This window comes from Cariama cristata, unplaced genomic scaffold, assembly GCF_000690535.1.
Source record: "Cariama cristata isolate BGI_N322 unplaced genomic scaffold, ASM69053v1 scaffold2560, whole genome shotgun sequence".
Classification (NCBI taxonomy): Eukaryota; Metazoa; Chordata; class Aves; order Cariamiformes; family Cariamidae; genus Cariama; species Cariama cristata.
The window spans coordinates 63,662-86,602 of NW_009596180.1; the positions used below are offsets into that span (position 1 = coordinate 63,662).

The 22,941-nt window shown below is 42.9% G+C and overlaps 1 protein-coding gene across 1 annotated transcript in view; it reads right to left on the reverse strand.

Annotated features, from left to right (window-relative positions):
- Positions 1 to 593: 593 nt before the first annotated feature.
- Positions 594 to 22,941, reverse strand: part of LOC104165267 (transmembrane protein 2-like) — a 48,552-nt gene continuing 26,204 nt past the window's right edge. Inside the window, exons 14-20 of the mRNA XM_009704846.1 lie at positions 21,259 to 21,467; positions 9,738 to 9,920; positions 7,594 to 7,807; positions 6,731 to 6,832; positions 4,310 to 4,470; positions 2,917 to 3,026; positions 594 to 814 (exon numbers count right to left, since the gene is read on the reverse strand). Coding sequence (XP_009703148.1) covers positions 594 to 814; positions 2,917 to 3,026; positions 4,310 to 4,470; positions 6,731 to 6,832; positions 7,594 to 7,807; positions 9,738 to 9,920; positions 21,259 to 21,467 — 1,200 coding nt within the window. The remainder of the gene's footprint in view (positions 815 to 2,916; positions 3,027 to 4,309; positions 4,471 to 6,730; positions 6,833 to 7,593; positions 7,808 to 9,737; positions 9,921 to 21,258; positions 21,468 to 22,941) is intronic.

Genomic DNA, 22,941 nt, shown 5'->3' on the forward strand with positions numbered 1-22,941 from the left:
TCAGTTGGATAAACATCATTCACCAGTCATTAGCTACAGACAGAAACACATTTATAACTCCTTGTTGCACCCTATATATTCAGTTCGATTAGAAGATATTATCGTAAGATCACCGCATGCGTACCAAGCAGATGTTACCAAGTTCACCTAAGATGCCACAGCAAATGGACAGTTAGGTTTTTTAAAAGCAGACATTAATGGAGATAAAACAGGACTTGAAGGGAGCATTCCCTACCTCTGCTGAAGTTCATCTGTTTCCCTGGATGTTGCTAAAGTTTCCACACCAAATTTCATTTCCAGTCCCTGTGACACTGGAGAGCAGGCTCTTGCCTTTAAAACTTACCTTCTGATACCAAATCATAGATATGTTGAAACACTTCTCCTTGGGAAGGGCAGCCCACAGGCTTTTCCTATTCTGCCCTGTGAGGCACTGTTTGAAAAATAAAGGTCTACCACAGTGGGTAAGATAAGAACATATTTATTAGTTATAAAATATACAAACACACACCATCGGTTTGGTACAATGCCATAAAACAAGAGCAGGTTTTGGTGAAGGCGGCGGGTTTTGCCTGGCTGGTGTTGCCCCTGCCATGCTAATCCCTGGGTGCCAGGGGCTCTGCAGAGATGTGCTCCGAGTGGTTCTGAGAAAAAGCGAACTTTAGTGATTCATCAACATTAGTTGGACACTGATATTCTTTCAGCTTCAGGGGAACATAATGCTGCAGAGAAGCAGCTTTCTGATAACCAGCATGATTAAGGATTTTAATCCAGGAGGGTTTGGCTTGTCCTTTATAGCCAAGCATGGCAAAACTCCCTGAAAAACAGACACAAAGAGAGTGACCCCCTGGATGGGTCGGTTCACTTATTAGCAGCAGAGCATGGACTCCCTCCACACACCACAGAAATTTCTTAGCCCTTCTTTTTTCCCTAGGATTAAAATAACAGAACATTTAAGAGAGAAAAAGGGTAATGAAAGAGGGAATGAGCCTCACTGAAGCCATAACCTCACTGCATCACAGATCCGCAGGTATTTCAATAAGCTAAGATAGGTTCCCAGATGTCAGTTAGCAGGAATATTGTTTTACTCTTTATTTTTAAATAAGACTGGTACTTTTTCATATTTGACTACATGAAAATGGTTTGGCGTTTTGAATCCTCCTTTTATTAGTTTACATCAGTTTCTTCCTGTTATGCCTAAACTATCCCCCAAGTCGACATTGCTCTGGTCCTCTGCTGTCACAAAATACAAAGGCATTATGTATTCTTCCATTTTAATAATAATGTCTTGTGTTTATATTATGCTTTTCATTGCAAAGACTCCCAAGGCTATTTGCAGCTGGTTGGATCGAGACTATTCCTGTAAACACTTCTAATTTAAATAAGGTTTTGCAAAACCAGGCAACAAGACCCTAAATCTTGATCCCACCAAGGTCAAGAGGGTCGGGGTTTTTTTTTTTTGCATTATCCCTGGCAGAAGCAATACGCACTTGGGAGAAATGCTCCAGCCTGCCCTGAAATGCAGCCCCCCCAGCGCAAATCTGTCCTGTGTGCGATCACTTTTGGAGCTGTGAAGTCAAATAGTGTGCATACCTGAATCAGCGGGAGAAAGCTCATGAAGCAGAACACAATTACCCAGACTGGAAATCAGGGCAGACACGTGGGTGAACACCCTTGTCCTTAGTAAAAGCAAAACAGGGACGGGATGTGATCGGCCAGCAGCAGCTTAGTCCCACCACCAGACACCAGCATGCCACTAACGTGGCAGGGCAAGGAGATGGCCACCAACCAGCCTGTCCCCAGGATGGTGGTGGCCCTACTTGCTGCTTTTTGTCCCCCAGGAGCAGTCAGGGCTGGAGGCTGAACTGAGCTTCCAAACCGACCTGGAAGTGCTGCGCCCAAGTGAGCGTCACAGGTGGTTCAGGGAACAAAGTTTGACAAAACAAACAAAAAAGATTGCTTTTTAATAAAAAAATTCCTTTCAAAAGTATTCAGGGCTTTGATGAAAGAATGAAGTAATGAAGTTTCAGGATAAAAACAAAAAAAAGAAACCCACAAATTTTTACTTTTAAAAGGATGAAAGAAAAAACAGTTTCTCGGGAGTCAAACAAGCACCAAAGTGAAATCACTGTCTCTGCTGTAAAGACTATGCTGTCCTTCCCTGGAACGGTCATAGCAATGAGCTTTGAAACTTGAACTAGAAATCAATATAAATTTCAGTAAAGCAGCAGGGAAAAAAATTCCCCAAATCCCCAAGAAAAAAAAGCAGCTGGAAATACAGCCAATTTTCCATCTGATCTCTGCTTGAGAGATTGCAAATGAAATCTGCATCAAGCTGGCTGGTTGTTTTCCTGATTTCCTTATCGCCCAAATTATTCATCCAAATCTGGACTCCTAGATTTCCAGAGGAAACCCAGCATAGATTTCCTGGACCGATGACACCAAAGGATTTCATGCAGCAATCCAAGGTAAAACTGTAATGTAGAACTTTCCAAAACTGGTGATTTCACCTTCCTTCCATCCAAAAAAATAATAGCTCCTATTTTGCTTCAGGCTATTTTCTTTTTCATCAACCTTTCAGTTTATGATTGGTTTTCCTTGCAAAGCAATTGAATTTTAGTGATGGAATCTTTATCAAATGATTCTTTTTTGTTGTTGTTGTTGATAGAAAAACAAGCTCCTTTTAGGATGAAAAATTTGCAGCATGCAGCTTCTTACCGGTGAGGTAGGGTCAAAACCCCAACATAGCTCTCCTACTTCTCACCATCCCTAAGCCAACAGGTTTTTACTAGGTTACACTGGCATATTGTAGTAGGAAAGAGATTGATAAGCACTATATAAGTATGTGCACTTTTTTTGGTACGGAAACACACCAGTAACTCTTAAGTAAAAGAAATATGGTAGAATAAATACATTTACCTTCCTTGTGGAAGACAATAGGCTTTGCTGAACCTAACCTGGTAAAAACAGACATTTCAGAGCTCCCCACCACGTCTGCAATATCTCTAGAGCACACAAGAACAAGTGATCTGAAAGGAAGGACAATAATTACTGCACGATTGCAAAATATTAATTCATTACATATCTGCGAGACTTCGAAGTTCCAATTCAGAAAAGTACTTAAGAGCTTGCTTAACTTTAAGAACATGCTTAAATCCTTTTGATTGCGATCACACATAAGCTTTCCTAAGTTTAAGCCTCTGTTTAAATGTTCCTAAATTAAACCTGTGCTTCGCACAGAATCAAAACAAGCACAAATGACTGCATGCGACTGCATGCGTTATGGGAACATGACACTCAGCTGCAGAAGAAATTCAGTGCTGAGACTCTGAAACCATCTATATCCTGGGTCTGATTTTCAGTCAAGCCTCAGCTGGGCTTTGGTCCTCACAGATGCGCTTTCAGCCCCCAGTGAATTGTACCTGCAACAAATTACAGGTTGCCCAACTGGGTGCATTTAGCTGAAAGCCTAGACTTGCCAAACACACCTCCTACCAGAAAATCAAACTGAATGTACAGGCATCATATGGATATACGTCACTTCATGCATGTTTGATACACACACATACTCGTGTGCATAAATACAGATGTCGTAAGTCAGGAGTGTTCAAATCTTTGGTCATGAACTGCTCAGAAATGTTTTGGACTGGAAGTCTGTTTTCTGGTTATTTGACCTGCTTCTGTCAGCAGCCAAGAATTTATCTATAAATCTCTGTTGTTCCATGTTTATGTGGTGACACGTAAAACCACAAGGAATGTGGGACAGACACAAACAGAGATGATCCAGACCATTGCCAGGACACATGCAAGGTAACAGAGCCCGCAGGCAGGCAGGTCTATTCATTGGCTCACCCAAGAAAAGTCCTGTTGGAAAATCTGGCACACCTATGATTTTCATCTGTCACAAGAGGCAAAAACAATCAGTAAGAGTAAACAGAAACCAAGTCATTTCAGAAATGGAAAACTGAATCATCGGCTGCCAGGAAATTGCTGGACACCGGGTAGGTGCACAGGATTGCTAATGTCATTGCAAGGACCTTATCTACTCCATGCTGGAAAATGAATGGTTAATTTGGAAGGAATTGCTGGTTTCCCAGAAAACCTGTTTCTGTCTGCTCTAATCTGTGCAATCCTGGGAGAAAGACGCTGCTTCTCTTATTATCTGGGTGATATTTGGGATTTGTACATATTTAATCTGTGCCAGATTTCCTCAGAGCACAGGTTTGGTTATGAAAGTAGGTCATTTTCCTTTCTTTGTCTATCAATCAGCCACGGGTTGCTACATGAACTGGGCTCTCAGCAGTTTGCTTACCTCTCTTTTATAAATGTTTGAACATAATCAGTTATTGCACTGGCAGCGTTTTCACCAGTAACTGTGTCGAAGTGCCGCCTACTCACAACTGCTCCTGAACACGCATCCAGCACCACGAAGAATATCCCACGTCTATTGAACAGGAAAACTGTGTTGTTTATCTGCAACAAAAATCAGAGGTAGGTTTTATGGAGGCAGGCTGGGGAGCCTCAGCCTCTGATCCTGCTTCTCCATAAGGGAGTTACAAGCAAGGAAAGTATCAAGGGTGTACACCCTGTAATTTTAAATGTGTAATTAGTACAGATGAAGTGACATCACTGATAGATGGTCAGTGGCAGGAGGAAGCAAAACCTTTAGTTCTCAATGGGGTACAAAAACATGAGAAATGAGATCATCAGCATCTTTTGTGTATTAGGAAGATACATTTGGGAAGCCAAGAATCCTGGGAGTAAAATGCTCGTTCAGTCTTAATACAGTTTCTTTCCATGTGAGGCAAATTACTGTCACTTGGCAAAGCAGACTTGACCACGGAGCAAGGGAGAGGTGCTGAGACAGCAGATGGGGGAATAGAAGTGACACATGGACATTTTGTTTTCCCTGGAAATGTAAATATCAAAACCAAAATATTCCTTCTTGGTAGGGTTGTCCCAGTGCCTCAAAGAAGTTGTAGCACAAATGGCTCCTACTCTCCTCCTTTCCTACAGCAAGGGCTTCTTCCTCAGGTTACATCTCTCAAGATGTGCCACGATATTTCTTTTTAGAAAGGCAAAGGCCTTTGAGAAAGGTGCCTGGCACTGGTGCATCTCCCCAGCATCCCAGGGGACAGCCCAGCCTGGGAGGATGCAGCCTCCACCAAGGAGAGCCACAGCACACCAGGGTCAGGCTGTCAGAAAGCTGAGCCCAGGATACACAACACACTGCTGTAATCCACACAGTCATCCAATGCCCACAGGCACCAGGGAGCTCAGATACATCCCATCGATCTGAGACATGTGTACGCCTCTTGGGAACAAAGGGCCAGACTGGAAGAGGGAGCTAAGTGTTAAAAAGTGGCTTCTGCAAGATGTCAGAGGATGCTGAATGCAATAGGGGGTCAAGGGTAAGGGAAACACGAATGTCTGGGCCATGGGTGGGCAGAGGGGAATGACGAGGAGCAAAGACAGACTAAATCTTTTGCCTGATTCTGGCTGTCTCATACTCCTAAGCCTGGGAAGTGTGTCAAAGTCTGGATGCACACGGAGCAGAGAGCAACCACCACTGCAAACGGACCTAAATGTGAGCCGCTGGCAAAAGAAACAGCCCTGCTGTGTGTCTTGTCCCCGTCCGCATGCTGCAGGTCTGCCGAGGAGCCAGCACACGGGCACTGCCGCACCCGGTTCTCTCAGTCCGTGGGGAAGCTTGGATTATAAATGTCAAAGATTTCTGACTTTTGCATTTCATTCAGCAAAACAAGAACAAAACATGTGCTTTGGTAGTGCGGGCTCCTCTGCTTCACTTCTTTATTTCCAAATTTCCTGCACCTTTTAAGATTTAGGCTAAGAATCCTCCTTTAGACATTAATCTATATCATTTGCCTACCCCAGCTTTTACTTCATCTAGGAGTACATGTATCGGAAATAAAACTTCCTTTGAAAAACAACACTTTGCATTAAAGCTTTAGAAAAGGCAAAGAAACTTTGAGGATACTACGCCGGTCCCACGAGTGCTGCACCCATGCGGGTCTCTGCCCTTCACTGCAGGTGAGGATGCTGCCGCCAGTAACAACTGCTTGCTAACGGTTTTGAATGAATTTTTGTTGATGCAGCCATTGCATGTGGCAAGAAGTCTTGGCTGCTGAGACTCCTTAAGGATGCTATACCAGCTTTGCTTGACATTTGTTAGCATTAATTATAATTCAGCAGCACACAGGCATGTAAGCCTGGACAATGTCCTTGCAAGCATGATTTCAGTCACCCTTCACCATCTAGACAAATATATAAGGCATATGCAGGGACAATGTGACAGCTCCAAATCCCTTGAGTAGTGAAATATAGTCATTTTTTATCTTTTAGTGCAAAGCTAGCAGAGAAAATCAGAAAAACAAACTTGTGTTTTTTCCCCACATCCTTTGTAAACAATGACTTCTTGTGTGCTTTTCACCCTCTTCCTCTACTTTAGAGTGGTGGTGTTAATTCTTCTTCTGAGGTGATAAAAGGCCTTTTTTTTTTTTTTCCTGAGGCCTCAAATCCTCATCTGAATAGAATACGAACTCCCAGTGACTTTAATGGAGTTAATTGTAAAGGAGAACAATGCACTTGCCTCTTCCAGGGGAACTTCCCATTTCCTTCTGCCAAGGCTCAGCAAGATTTTGCTGTAACTTTCCTTGGAGATAAAGTTTCCCCTGTTTAATCACCATTTCAAATGCGGTAAAACACAGCATACCTTAATGAACGCAGATGTCAAGTGGTTTTGTATGTCTGCCCCGCTGAGAGACTGGATCTGGATCCTTATATACTTGACTGAGGGTGTGCTGGTGATAGCAAGCTGCAATTACACCAGAGATAGAAACTTAAAAACTGGCTTGCTAACTGGTTTTTATCAACAAAATGACACCAGGTACCAATGCTCGTATATATGATCGCAAAACTTTAAGAATTCTTTTTTCAAATTGTGATCCTGGTTCACAAATGAGTGCTCATTATTAAGACACCATTTATCAAAGGATCGTGGCAATATGGGTGGGAAGGGACCTCTGATGGTCACTCTGTCACTGAGTTTAAAAGTTGAATACGAATTTCATATATTTTGCCTGGCTATAAACTCAAGTGCAGAGTTGTATGAGTTTGAAACAATTCTACAGGATTTAGAGTGGGGTGAATTTATAGTAAATGAGGAGAGAACCTGGCTTTAATTTTCCAGTTGTTCCTATTAACCAGAATTACTTCCCAGTTTGAAATTCAGCAGCAATGTCGAACTTTGGAATTCAAAGCTAATCCAATCTGAGCCCTCTCAAGAGTCCTTTTTTCTTGTTTAAAAGAAAGCAATGGGGAAAAAAGGTGCCATGAACGTGCATTCACACGCTGCCAGTTGGGCAATTTCTTTGAGGCTATCTTTGAAGCATAGTGGAAAAAGCTGCAGAGATTTAGAGCAAAATCCTTCCCTCGACACAGGTTACATGATGCTGGGCAGACTCATGAGTGGGAATTCCCTACAGCTTTTCCTTATGCATTGTGAAAAGGAATTGACCTGATGTGGCTGCACATACACTCCATAATGTTGGAGATGCTGTTTCACGCGGCGGGTACCTGTGGGGCCCCACACGCCCTGCACAGCCCAGCCGGGTGCTGGGACACGGGGCGCTGGGAAGTTGCTGGCCTCGCTGGGAAGGGGTTTGGGTCACAGCTCCAGGAGTCTCCTGGGTACATATGCGCCATGATTTTAATACGTTCGCAGCCTTTCTGAGAGCAGTAACTGTGTCCTTTCCGAGCTTCATGGGCTTGCAGGTGAACAAATAGGTACCTACAAAGGAAAGCAAACAAAGGGATCAGAGCTACCGTGTGCCTAGAGGACAAGCTGAGTAGAGGCAGGATCTGCACTTGCTAAACTGCATTCCCAACATCACAGACCAACTCTTAGACTGGTATAATAATGCACACCCACTGCAAAATGGGTCCTGCAAGGATGCGAGTCGAGCTCCCCTCTCATGCTGGCATGAGGAGACCTGCAGCAATTGCAGCCCATACGCCCAAGCCAGCTGCCTTCATCAGGCAAGCGTGGTGTGGGGCAGATGCCCCCTCCAGCCCCAGGCACCCCACGCTGTCCCTGGCCATGGTGGCATCTCACCAGAGAACCAGCAGCAGCAGCGCCCAGGCTGTTGTGCAGCAGGAGATAGGCTTGCCTGGAAATATCAGCATCTCCCCTTCAGCTCTCTGCATTGCGTGGTCTGGGCCCAAAGGCAGAGCTTAGCCCTAGGCATGCATGACAAAAGCTCAAAGGCAGCCAGGTCTTCTGGCCTTCGAAGTTCGTTTTTATTTTTTTTTCTAGCTGTTCTAAGTATGTTTTCAATCGTGTCCATTCTGCAATTCAGGCTGAGGAAATTATATAAACAGCTCAGTTCAGCTCTAGGATCAAAAAGACACATGAGCTTTAAAGGGATTTTTCATTCTATTTCTTTTAAAACTAAATATTTATTTCTATTTATCTGGAAGAAAGAATGAGTAAGCTTGGTTCCTTTCCAAGGATCCAGCATGTGGGGTTAAAAAAAGAAGGGGAAACATCCCACTCATTATGAAATAAAGTCTGAAAAACAACAACAGGAAAAGAAAAAAGCCAATCCCGTAACTTCTGTACTCTGAAAGGCTAAAAAAAAAAAAAAAAAATCACTGTCGAATTAAACAGAGACCCAAAAGGCTGATACTGCCAGAATTAAGTTAGGTTAGACCCATCAATCTGCATGTACCAGGTCCAGATGGCTGCTGGCATCTAATGACTCTTCCCCCACAGACCCACATGTGTAACCATTTTCCCCACTATTCAGTAGTAAACAACCTGTTTAGAGAATTTGGGCAACTTTTTTTTTTTTTTTAAAGAAAAGGAAGATTAATTAGCAAATTGTTATTTCACAATTCCTATGACGAGAGAGACCTGGACATCAGCAAGGAGCCCGGTTAGCAGGGAAGGCATTCCGGGATTTGATTGCTCATGTGTTATGGTTGAATAAATAAATATATCCCATCTTATTTTCAAATCTGGCATTTGTGGATTGATTCCTGAAGTAGCTACTTAGTCAGGTGAAGAATCATGGGACCCATGGTTAGACCACAAAACACTTTTTTCCTGCCTAACTATTTTAGCTGACTGAGAAACACAGTTTCGTAATATGTTTTTTTAACCAAAGGTGTCCTAGAGTCTTACAAAGTTAGTGCAAGATCTCTAGGACTCTCTTCATGCCTTCAAAATAAGAGATGTACTATGGTGCTCTCCTTTTTTCACAAAATCTAATTTTTAGAATGTGATGATTTTAGAAATCTCTCTTCATGGGAATATGAAGAAGTTGAAACTTCCCAAACTATCTCAGTGCTGGAGCTGCATCAGTCACGAGAGGGCTCATTTTCATGGCCCTTCAGGAGGCAATGGATTTTAACAAATATTTACACTGCACCCACACCTGCAGCAATCTGAGCAGCAGGGATGCCTCAAAGGAGCTAACTCCAGCCAAGAAACCAGCCATTTTCTTAACGGCAACGCAAATCGCTGCTCGGTGATACAGACCTAGACCTACCCCAGGTACTCCAGCCTGTAAATCCATTTTGACCTGAAATCTGTGAAAAGACCATGCAAGATGGATGGGCCTGAATTTTAACTATGAGAAAGAGAAAGGTGGTGCTGTGGCTGGTAAGAGAAAGACCCTGAGAATTTGCTGCCCATTCAGGGGCAATGCAAGGCTCACCCCGATGCTCTGTCGAAGTAGAAGAGCCGCTCGCCGGTCCCGTTGAGAGCACTGGCCCGGGAAGGAGCGGCGAGGTAGTGCTTTACGCTGTGCACCGTCCCTGTCCGTCGCTGGTAGATATCAGCTACCACCTGGAAAACAGCTTCCCTGGGATAGCAGAGGGCAACATGCAGCCAGTCTCCTCTGTTGGCAAAAAGGGGAGGCGGGGGAAAGAGAGAAAATGCACTTAAGGGCTTGAGTACAAGAGAGATGGTCTGCAGCCAAGAGTACAGTCTTCGGGGGAAAACAAAGAAATGTCCTTTGAGGTTCTCTTCCTCCTTTAAAAAACACAACAAATCCTCAAAGCCAAAGAAAATCAGATTTTTTTTTTTGCTTTGTCTGGAAACAACGGCTGCTTATTACAAAGGTCTGATCCAGGGACCCCGGGTGACCTCAGAGGACTTTGAGTCAGGTGCCAGGATGGCTTAAAACCAGAGATTTTCTCTTCCTTGCCCCATAAGGCTGAGGTACAACCAGTCACATACCCACTTGCATTTCCTGAGGCAGCTGGGGCCCGTTTTAGTTCATCCAGAGCTGCTGCGGGAGAGGGAACCGGCATCCAGCAGACATTTCACCGGGGGCACAGATTCAGGAATTAGAAAGTAATCTCCGACTTGAACCAGAGCCACGGTCTAAAGAGACCTGCTTCCTCCACTTTACAGCAAAGTTTATTATTATGGTTTCCATTAAAACCTCCCTCTCCCTAGCTCTTTCTTCAATGTCAGTTTAGAATAACTAAGGGTAAAGTTAAATCATGTTTTAACTCTTGTCTACCACAATTTCGGCATGCACAATTTTAAAAAAAAATTACCCCCATGGATTTCCTTTATCCTGTGATTCGCATCGCCACCCTCATGGAGAGAAAAACTGGCTCCAAACTAGAAACCTTCATTACAAGACTCAGAGCCAAAAGATGCAGCTATGATGCAGTTTGGATACTGATGGGACGGATCTTCCGCAAAAGATCCTGACATCCTTTTCTGTCTGTGAGATGCACAGGTACTGTGCAAAGCAGAAAGCTACGAGAAATTTACACTTGAAAAGAAAAACTGAACACCAAGATAATTAGCCTAATTATTTTTTTTTCCTTTCCACCCTCTGAAGTGGCTCAGCATGCCACACCAAGGTGCCTGAACCAGTACTGTGGTTAGCTTTACTTATATTAGCAAAACCATCCAGGTTTTGAATGTATTCTTTTAACTACCTGACTTCATGGTAAAAATGCAAGAATATAAATTTGGCTTAGAGAAAGACAAATACCACCTTCATCAGCTGTCTTTCTGGGTCCTACAAAACTCAGGAAGACAGAGTTTCTCCAAAGGCTCCCCTGAAATGACCTGCCACCCATCCCTGCCTGCGGAGTAATAAATGGGGGGAAATAGCTTCAATTTGGAGAAATCTGGGAATCTGCATGCCTAGATCTCTACTTTGCATTACACATGGAGAGCACAAAAGCAAAGCTATTTCAGTCTTTTTCTGGTTTTCTCATTAAAACAAACAAAAAAAGTTATCTACAGGATGGAAGAGGGGACAGGCTGTTCCAGAATAATAAATCAAAGTCGCACAAAGACCCATCAGCTTAAGCCAGATACTGCCCTCTAGATTTTAACCAACTCCAGCTGTGTCATAACACAGGACAGCTAGAAAACGGATATATTTTCAGATGATTTGGCCTCTGACTAGAGGAAATGAAAGAAATGCACCAGAGCCATATTTGTGGAATATTTTTAGGACAGAGTCCCAAGACATTTGGCTGTTTTATAAGGGTGATTTGCATTGCGTTAGCACAGTTCATCCCCTGAAGGCACCGTTACAAAAAGGGCTTGTCATCTCCCTTAGATGCTGGGAACCAGCTTTGGTGCTGTGCTACACTGACTGCCACATCTCTAGGGAACAAGAAAGGAATTAGAAAAAGAAACTGGAGGGTGAAAGAAACAAAAAAAAAGTGTGAAAAAACCCACAGCTGTGACCGTCTTGAGTTGCTAGGACATTTGGGAATATGAGTGCTAGAGTCGAGTGTGCACGTGAGCAGGCTGAGTGAAATGCTGAAATAAATTATGTCAAGATTGAAAATATCAAATGAAAAGCACCTACTTTGGAGTTTGTGGAGGAAGAGATGGAAACAAGTACATCCCCACAACAAAGGGCTTGGGAGGAGACATGGGAAGGTATCAGAAGTTATCCTTTATGTAAATATAGGAAAGAATAAGGTGGTTTTTTTCTCTTTAATTTAGCAGTCTTTTAACAGCTTCCTATTTAGTCCTTTACTTCAGTTCTGTTTCTTCAGCTTGTACAAAATCCACCGTAAACCCTCCCAAATACCTCGCTGATTGGCTCAACCATCTCCAGGAAAAGCAAAGAAAGAAACATCAGCACTACTGCAGGATGGTCCACCGGACCATCCGCCTTGCAGCGGCCAGCGGATGGGGGTCAGATGCCTGCTCTCCAGCCATTGCCAAAACTGAAGGAGAAATGCAACTTCATGCAACAAGCAGTAATCAGGCATGGGACATCTTGGATGTTGAGTTCAAAGTAAAACAGGTGGGCATGTGCCCTTCTCAGCCACTGCACTGGCCACCAAGGACCTCCGGGCTGGATCTCAAGTGCAGGAAGCCTTCCTCTCTTTCAGGGTGGTCAATAAACTCTGGCTTCTGCTTTATTTCTCTGCTTGAGCCTCTCAATTCTGTCTTATTTACCAGCTGCTACTCTGGAGTAAATATTTGCAGGCAGAATAAGAAAAATTCGAACCAGCCTAAATATCTTGTAGGGCATTAAGTCCTTGTTGTGCCGCTCTCAGTATTGGCATGTTAGCTGGGACCTTTGCAGGTGACCCGGAGGCTTAGGGACACACACAGCACTAGCAAGAAAAGAAAACACTGACTTCACAGTAGATCCCAAATTATGAATTCAGAGTAATTTCAGACCCCTGCCTGAATGCTGTGGGAACATCTGTAGCTTTAGATGCTCTTATGCTTAAAGACCAGCACAAAAAAGGGGGAAAAAATAATTTAAAACACAAGGGGTAGAAGTCAGACTACCGATAAACAAAATGCTATCCAATGTAGTAATACACAGGATTATTTTTTTTTAAAACTTTCATTCTTAGGAGTTTCTTGCAAGAGAAAAAATAAAAATATTGTCAGGTGGAAGGTCTGACTTTGGAATTAGCTGTCAGTTTAAGTCAAAGTCATATTAACATGTGTAGGAAACTAACTTGAGCTATTTAAGATATTTTCACTCCAAGACTAAGCGACTGTGCTGACAGCCTTTTCTAGAGATAAAGTTCAGTTCATTTTATAAGTAAGGAACATTCTTCTTTTTTTTTTTTAATTTTTGTTCTTAATCAGGCCAACATTTTACTATGTGTTTTTACCAAAAAAAAACCCAACTGGCATTTGAAGGAGAAAAGCTAAATATGCACTAGCAAAAAGTCAGTGCTTAGTGGGTCCTAACAGTTTCGAACATCACTTGGAAAATTTTTGAGAGTCTGCCAACACCAGCATGTATAAAACCTGACACTTCTGCCCCTCTGATACTGTCATTCAACAATCCCCACAGTGTGTTTCATGGATTTTTATGAATGTATTCAGCCTGTTTATTTCCTTTTGGAAATGGCTGGACGAAACAAACCCAAGAAGCCTTTCTTTTTTCACCAGGATATTGGCATTTGCAGTTCTGGCTCTTTCAGGTGAAGCAAAAACATCTGACAAAGTGTTAAAAAAGTATGCATATGTTTTGGCAATGAGCAGGTTTCCTGGGATAAGCAAAAGCAAAAAAGGATGAGGGAAATGCAAAAAAGCAGGCAAGAGGTTTCCTGTTCTTGGACATGGGGTAGATACAGATCTGCACGTACACACATACATACCTCATTTACAACCCTCAGAACATCCCCCCAGTTCAACTCCAAACTCCCAAAGGCAAAGCCACTCAGAGAAATGCGATCAAGCAGGCAAAGGAGGGGAGACTTTTGCGAGTGGTGGGATGTAAAGTGAGTCATGTAACTTGGAGATGAGATTTGGCTGGAATAAACATAGAAAGAGTGCACGCCTGGGACTCTCACTGCCTGGAAGAAGACAAATAACACTTGTTCAATGTTGTGAACATGCCCCTTGACTACATCGAATGGAATATCAGTCCTGGGCAAATGGGTTTGATCTGATGCTGGGGTTGTTGGTTAGGCTGGATGTCAATCCTGGCTATATTTTAGCAAAGGGAACCTCTAACCTGATGAATATTAATCCAGAAAACAGCTCCACCATGTTTATTGACATGGTCTGTCTCGTAGCTGATGACCATGGAAGAGCGCAATCCAAATCCTGATCTCACTGATGAAAATCTGGGGTAAGTGAATGAGGGAATGCCATGGAGTACAACTAAAAATTACTTATTTTTTCCTTAGGCTCAAAAAGAGACTTCCATTCAGTGAGTCAGTCTCCCCCAACTGTCATTACTCCTATTTAAAAACAACTCCTCTGACACTTTGGTCAACATCTACGTGAGCTGAACTTTCAAAGGGAGTGAGACAACTGGGAATTTGAATCTTTCCTGTTCATAATATGGGAACCAAGCAGAAATCCCCACACGCTGCTTTGGTAAGTTTGCCTCTCTCTGGCTGAATTTTGAACTTCAAAACACAAAAAAAAAGCAAAGCCACCATTCAGTCTCCAACCCATCCTGAGAACAAATCTCAGGAGGTCAATGCTCCTTGCTCTTAGTCAGGATACAGCTGTTTTTTTCTCTCCAAAAACATCTCCCAACCTCACAACCACCTGCCCAGCATCAGGCTGAATCTCCTCTGGCACAAAACCTGCTTTCAGGACAAGCCAGCTCCTCTCCAACCAGCATCACTGGTGGGGAAAATGGGGCAAGAAATACCCACACATCCCACAGGTGCTGAGAAGAGTGGAGGAAGGGCTGCAAGGAACCTGGCCATGTCCTTACCACTTTCTCCCAGTTCAAGCACTTTTCCTTGAACCCACGTTTCCCGCCAGCTGCCTGCAGCTGTCACTTGCTCATTCTCTTTTTCTAGATTTCTTTTTAATTTTCTGCCTTCAACTCAAGTCCATTAAACACATCCAAACCCCCCGCAATGACAAACACGACTACTGGGCGAACACCCAGCAATTTTTTTCAGGACCTTGTTATTAAGGATAGTCTCTTCTGGAAGGCCGGTTGCTGTGGGGATAGTAACAAGTTAGGTATGTGTTTAGCTAACTAGAGTTGTGTGTATTGGGATTTAAATGCCTTTCCTAAATGTTGCCATTTAGGAAATGCCATTAAAAATTCAAAAGCATAGGCCATCTCTTAATATAAATTAAAATTTTTTGTTTTACCCACGTGCCTCCTTAGGCAAAAAGAATGATTTTTTTGCTTTTGTGAAGCTCAACAAATTATGGAAGGGATCCTGCCCTGAGGTACACTTCTGCTAATACTCATGAAACCAGGGTCTGACTCAGCCAGCATTTGGCTCACAGACAATTGTATTCAAGCAAAAATAAGAACTTCCTGCATTTAAATACAGTACGTCATCTTATCATCTTTTTTCCCACCCTACATGCTTTCATGGAGGAAACACATCCCAGTTCAATTTGTATCTTTTTTAATGCAATCCCAAGTACTCTATCGCTGACTATTGTGTATTTTGTATTTTCCTGCTGCTGTGCCTCAGATGCACGTCAGGTCAGGAGAGGCTGGTGGCCCTGAGGAGCCCCAAGCCCCACTCTGTGGGCCAGGAGAAGGGTGAAAGCAAGGAAAAACCTCCAGGTTTCATGTGCCAGGCTTCAAAGTGACGAGCAGCTGGGTTTGCCATGGCCATCTGGGACTGTCTGACACTCAGATTGCTCTAATTCATGCTGTAAAATGATCAGCTCAGGAAGGACATCTCTCCTCAGAGTCACCTTGTTAATCCTGGCTGCTGCCACCGGGCCAGCTGCAAGTGCAAGCCACGGACAACAGCGAGCAGCAATGGATGAAGGCGAGGAGGCAAAGACGGGACTTTAGGATCACTTGAGCACGGCAATGTCAGCACCCGCTTTGGCCCAGTTGTACTAAAATGGTGCAATCTGCAACCTGGTGTTCTGGCAAATGCTTTCACTTCATTCCAATTTTTTAAAAAATATCTTGTGGTTTTCACCCAGGGGTTGACCTGTGGGTAATCTAAGGGATTTAAATAGACAGAAGGGAATTCAAATATATCTGCTGACTTCTGTGATGTGTGGATGATTAACTCTGCATTACCGATGTTATCAGGAGGGACAGGCTATGAAACCCAAGTAGCACTTTACTTATTATTATTGGAAACGGTGCTGGTGTTACTTGTATTACAACCAGATCTGGAGGATTGAGGTTAGAACTCATGTACTTACAAGAACAAGAAAGTAGTCACAGCCTTAAACTGTTAGCTCCACTTTGAAATATTAATTTTGCCTTCCTGTGCATTTATCAATCTGGGAAGCAAGAGGAAAAGCTCACTTAGAACTAATCTGAAAAAGAAAAAAATTAGGAAATATCCATAAACTGGGCAAGTCTGCAACAAGCACATTCTAGCCTTGTCTCATTATCTTTGTTTTCCTCCAGACCTTATCACCGCTAAGGAATTTAATCGCAAAAATGACAAGTAGCTGAAAGTATGAATCAGACCGGCATTGAATAAGAAGCTGTAGGAAAAACACCTACCTACACAATGCTGACAAACACAAATATAACAAGTCCCCCAGAGTCTCAGTGCAGGCATGGGCTGCATAAGTTTGCGTGCAGTGAAATCTCCACCTTTGGATGGGTTGCAGCATCCTGGAGGCTTCTTATCACCCAGTGTTCAAAGGCTCCACTATTTTTAATGAAGAATTTAGACACAAGCTCATTCCAGGCCCTTGAATTTTCAGATAATTAAGAATATTCACTGGTGAATACGATAACAAGCTGTGCTGCAGAACTCCAGCCTAGCAAATACAGGAGTTGAGCAGTGCACCTGTGCCCATCCCTGCACAAACACAGCAGCAGGGGAAAGGCTGGACACGTGCCCAAGCACACACATGGACATCTGCCCTTTTGTTTGCTGTTGACAAGAAATTTGGCCCTCCCCTGCCAATATATATATATATATTTTTAAAGGCCCTCATAAGGATCCAACTCCTGCAACAAGGCACCAAAGACCATCAATATTATGAACCTCACTGTACTCCTCCAGGTGAAGCTAAGAGGGTGCCGATGAAGAGAGCCTGGGGAAGGCTGCCCTGCACTGTCCTTGGAGCCAGCATCTGTCAGGAGAGGTGCAGTACAAACGAAAGCCCCTGCTTGCAGGACTGTGGCAATCTACCTACAAAAAATACCCTCTTTATACTATTCACTGCTCACATTTCCCTGAATTCTCTCTGTTGAACAACAGCAGAGATCCCTAATAGGGGAAAACCCTTCCCTCTCACCCTTAACAGACCAAGTATAGAGATATTTGCCTGTACTCATTAAAAACAAGGAATGTTTAATCTAATTGCCAGTGCTTTTCAGGCTGCTTCAGCAACACAACTTATTACATTATACTTCAGATATGTGCTTTGAGGAGATTTAATGCTTATCTTTAGATGTGCTGATAGCACAAAGAAGACTGGCTGATTTACTGAACAGCACGGTGCCTTTGATAATAGTATTTGCCTCAGCTTCTTCTGCGATTAAAAAATTTGCACAGGCACAAAGCCTAGGTCATTAAATTGAAGGACTTCATTTCTGACTTTTCTTATTGTATGAAGTGCCAATCTTTCTACTGTTTTCCAGCACCTGAAAGGAGGCATTTACTTGCAACCAAATAATGTTTTCCGTTCTCTGCTCCTGGCTTACCAGCCTCTTCCCCTCTCATAACAAGTTTGATGCTCTCTGCGGGCCTTTGAGCTTCAGGATAGTAATTTTGAGGAAAGTCCTTAACTCAGTCTTACAGATAATTCTCATGCTTGTGTGAAGCAGAAAAAAAAAACAAACAAGAAAACATACAAACAGCTCTGAGGGGGCATAAACCACTCCAACAAAGAAATGAAACCCATGGAGAAGGAATCTGAGATTTCCATGAAGGTTTCACACATGCTTTATGCCCGACGAGAGCAATCCTCAGCAGATCTGGACTGGTTCTGGAACACACTTCATTCCTGATCATTAAAATTCCAGCTGGTGCTCTCCTTCTGTTCACTTGCCAAAACATTCAGAAGTTACTTGTCCTGCATTACTTCTTTCCAGAAGCATCAATACCCAGCCGCCTTCTCATCCTCACAGGGAAACACCCAGTCATTAGACAGACAACCCTGTCTATAGCTTAACAAGGCATTTCTGCTGAGACAGCTATGTTCCCCAGCAGCCTGACAACAGTCTGTAGGTCTCCACCACAGCTTTATATTTGCCCATCAGTCAGCTAGTGACACAGCTACCCTGGCAAATGCGAACAAGTACATCTCTCACTGGAAGGGAAGTTGGCGTGCGTTAAATCGCTTATTTGCACCACGTGGCTGCAGATGGCAGCACATGGAGACACAGCAATTTTGTTTGGTTCAGCTACGTTATTTTGATGAAAGTGAAGAAACTGAAGAATTACCCTAAACACTGTTTGAATCCGTGCGAGGAAGACACAAGTACTGCAGCAACCCTCCAGGTGACCACGACGGAAAGAAAAAGATCTGCTCAGTGACTGTGCTTTAACTGCTGTCCTCCTCCGCTGAGTAAATCCACCCGAGCCATGCCTCTGAACTCACTGGACAGGATTCGCAGCTCGCAGAAAGCAGCGCTGCCAATTTCAGCTGAGTCGTGTGAATTCATCCCGACCAGCTCCTGCCCACCCCAGGAATCTGGACGGTCCAGTCTTTCAATAGAACTGAACTGGCATGACTTCTACTGGGTCTTTCTACAGTGCTTCACAGGCAGGGCAAGCGTTAATCATGCAAGCACTCAACATCAGTGCTATGCCTGACCTCCACAGAAATCCAAATCCTGGTACACATCTCCCTGTCAAATTCCTTATTTCCCCTCTGACCTTCCTTTAGCCGGTGTAGAGCAAATCACTCCAGAAGCATGAGGGCTGTCTAGCTGCAAAGGCAGCATCTTGGATATATCTATCCATCATTTTACAATGACAAGACTAAAAATAGTTTAATTGTTCACTCAGATTATGTCTGCAATTATTAATCCTAGAATATTGCTATTGGAGTTCATCAAACACGTTTTGGTTTGCATCACATATTCTGCATAGATGTTACTATGGCAAGACCTCATTTTTTGGCAGATTATTCAGTATTTTGGATGAAAAAAGAACAAACAAAACATAAAGCCACTTGAGACAGGTAAAAGTCTTCCCTCATTTTCTAACTCTGATTACTCTAGGCTCCACAATCTGAAATTTCTTCCATTCCAGAAATTATTGGAATATAATGCTTAATAAAAGTCATACATGGAACTGCTTCGGCAGGCACTTGTTTTCCTTCAAACTCCTAAATCCCCTTTTCACCTCAATTCCTTTACCCTTCCACGGGAATCTCCTTTCTCCATGTTTTTGCATGCAGTTTGGAGATTTCGCTATTACCATTGCATCAGCCATAAGTCTTATATTATTTAGCATCCAGCATACTTGAAGTGTACACAGAGCAGCCACACATTTCATTCCCAATTATTTCTTAGCAAGATGCTCTAAATGGAATGAAGCAAAATTGTGGTTTTCCTTCATTACAGTGTATTTCTTGTTTACAGTTCTTCAAAACGCATACCTTGCCAACTGTTTCTGGATCAGACAAATCTACAAACCTTTGCCCTGTTCAAATAACTGGTTTCACACAAGACAAAGAGAACCTCAACCACATTGTGGTTTTCACTAGTAAAATGTAGTTAAGCTATTGCTTGAACTAGAGCTAAACTTCAAGCTGAGTTTTACCAAAGACCCAGTGCTGCCTTCAAATTTGAATCTGTGCTTGAAGACCATGGGCCAAAGTTTTGGCAAGTATTAATTGGCACAGTGATAGAGTAACTACCAGTTGCCTGGCAGAAGACTTAGCTCTGCAATTGCAAGGAAATAGCTAATCATTTTAAGACAGATAGTAATTGCAAAGCTCAGCTTGTCCGTGAGTGCATAATGGGTTTTCCTCTTCCTTAAAGTGCACAAAGATATATCAACAGAGAAAACAGTGATTTAATTCTAACAATTCCTCTGCGACAGGCGTGTCCAAACACTGATACTCCATCGACTCCGTCATGACCCTACAGCTACTACATCATTAAATCAAGAGGACCAGGTATATGTCACTTGCTATAATGGGTGTGTATAAAGAAGAAACATTGCCCTTCTCAGTTACATTCCCATGGGGCTTCACAATGGGAACTAAGGACAGTATTTTTCCCCGAATTTCTTCAGCTCCAAAGTTCAGGGGAACTAAACAGAGCTCAAGCTTTTGCCAAGACTATTCTAAGCTAAAACCACAGCAGTGACACTCTGCTGGAGGAGCAGCGGGTGGATGTGGGCTTTGGTGGATAATACTGGATGGACTTGGGAACCTGCCAGATTTACTAGTGGTACGTGTTGTTTCATGTCCTCGGTACCTCTGACTACTTTCATGTCAACTATCTAAAACCTGCTTGGCAAATCTGAGCCTCCGTGTGGCTGGGTTGTGTGTAATAAGGGAAGATTTCATTTGCATACCTCTGTCCTTTCATTGTCTTGTGTTTTTATCAGTAACTGAGGAATCACATAAACTGCAGAACCCAAGGTGATGGCCAGGTTGTTTTGTGGTGCTCATCCCTTGCAGCACCTTATCTGTGCAAACCATGGCAATGTCTATCACAGCTAAGCTGGATTGCAGGACTCTCTCCTAACAGTTGTACCAGTGCAAAGCACAAGTAATTTCACTAAAGTAAGAAGAACAGTACTAAAAATCATAAATGAAATCATGCAAAATGAAACAGACTGCAAGGGAAAAAAGTAGTATCTAAAATGGATATACCCTGCTTTTATAGAGCACTGGAAGAAAACATGGGAAATAAATACAGCACAGCCTACAATTTTGCTGTACTGAGTCCTAACATTTTAAAACTTTAGGTAAAAAGAAACAGTTATTGCAGTGCTGTTTGGATTATAGAAGATGCAAAGCTCTGTGCACATTCTGATGTATTTCTGCACTTTATACATATGGGAGATAAATTATGTGTGCAGCAACTAGTACAAACAAATGAACAAGAGCCAGAGCTCTTCTGGAGGGATTTCAGGGACAGCAGGCCAGGACTTACTTGGATTCTGCTTCAAAACTTTCTGGAAAGAGAAACGTCTCTGCACATCAAAAAAGCTGGAATAAAGTGAAAGCAGAAGCATCTCTTTACATTAATAAGTGCCAGCCATTAACACCTTGCTTCCACACTCTCAGAAATTGCTGAGACATTTGAAAGGTCACTTGTGAATAACCTGGGAAATTGTTAAAGCTCCAGACCTTTTGAAGACAGCACATTTTCTAACAACATAGGGCAGTACCTGTTGAAGTTTATCGGATACAGGATAATATCCTCAGGTGCTCTGCCGTCCCACTGGATGATATAAGCCTGCTCGAGCATGACGACAGGCTGGTACTGCTGGTATGGTGCTCCTCTGTTCACGCCTTGCAACCGCAAGGGATGGGAATGGTATGCTGCTCTGGCAATGGATAAGGTCAGATTCTCAGGGCGTCTGGCCTGAATATAAAGCTGAGGGTGAAAGGAAAATGACAAACATATCCATTAAAGCAGCCAGGCTCAGCCATAACATGTGCATTTGATCATCGTTGCCTGTAAATGGTTTTTGCCAGTGAAGAGCTCAGAACATTTGGAAAGTCACTGAAACATTTCCAGTTCAAATAAAAAGGTAAACCAAAAATAGCATCTGCAGCCATTCGTGGGGACACCATGAAGTGAGATATGAATTGTACAGTGCCATAAAAATGTTCACTATTCAAAATCTTAAGGGAGAAGGGTAATCAAGGAAATATTGCAAAGTAACTCTTTTTTATGAATTCAAATAACTGCACTTTAAAAACAGGCTTATTCCATTTAAAACACAGAAAACTCTTAAGTTATTTCAACAGGCTTTGGATTAGGTCCAGTTATCTAATGGAATCCACATCTTTGCTCTCAAGCAGCAGACTAGGCTGAAATTTTGGGGGCTAAAACTCAGTGGCCTGACTTACAGATTAAATACTATATTCCACAGACTTCAACAGAGAGCTGTTCTGTACAGGGACCAACAGGTGCCCTTGGTCTGTAGTTCAATTCTACAGACCAATTACAAAACTACACTCCATTTGTATGCTGCTTCTGTCCTGCTGTCACTCAAATCAAGACCAATTCATGCAGCAAACATTAGTTTTAAGGCTGAATGCATGATATTCACCTGCTTCCCCCCATGTGAAATTCCAGTGCAAGAGGAGGATGCACAGCTAGTCATACAAATCTGTCTTGGCATGCAGGGTTGTAGCAGACACCTTGTCATATTCCCTGAAAGGTTTCAAATGCACCGAGGAGAGGTGAGGACAGCTATAATCCTGCTTCCTTCACCCTCCTACAGTGTAGGCTAGTGCTCTTTGCATCAAGAACTTAAAACACCCAATGTAAAAATCCATGTTAGCTCAGAAATGTCTAAGCTTCATCATGAGCATCCATCCAGCAAAATTATTTTTAAACTCAATTTCTGTCTTTGAGTCTAGATCAAAATGGAGGCAGTAGGCTCTTAACAGATTTTAATACCACAGACAAGGACACAAGCACATCCAAGACTAGCAGAGAGGGCAAGACTCTATCTATCAGGATATCCGCCTTCCAATGCAGGGCTATGAAACCTTGGCCCCTCACATCTCCATATCTACTTCTCTTCCTCTTGCCTACGCAGACTGAAAGCTCTGCAAGAACAGACTACCTCTCACTAGTTTATAGATGGGCTTATTTTAGTTGGGGTTTCTAGCCAGTTCAGCTCGCAGTTCCAGTTTCACACTCAGAAGGACTCTGTGCTTGTGCCTGCTCCTGCTGTTGAGTTTGAGCTCCTCAGGACCTCCAAAAGACAGGTAATCTCTGCCTACCCCTCACCTCACCCCTGAATTCAGCAGCCTCATGCTGAATGCTGAAGTTAAAAATTTGAGACTCATGTCAAAGAAGTCATCCAAAAGTAGTTGTAAATGTTTCTTGGATG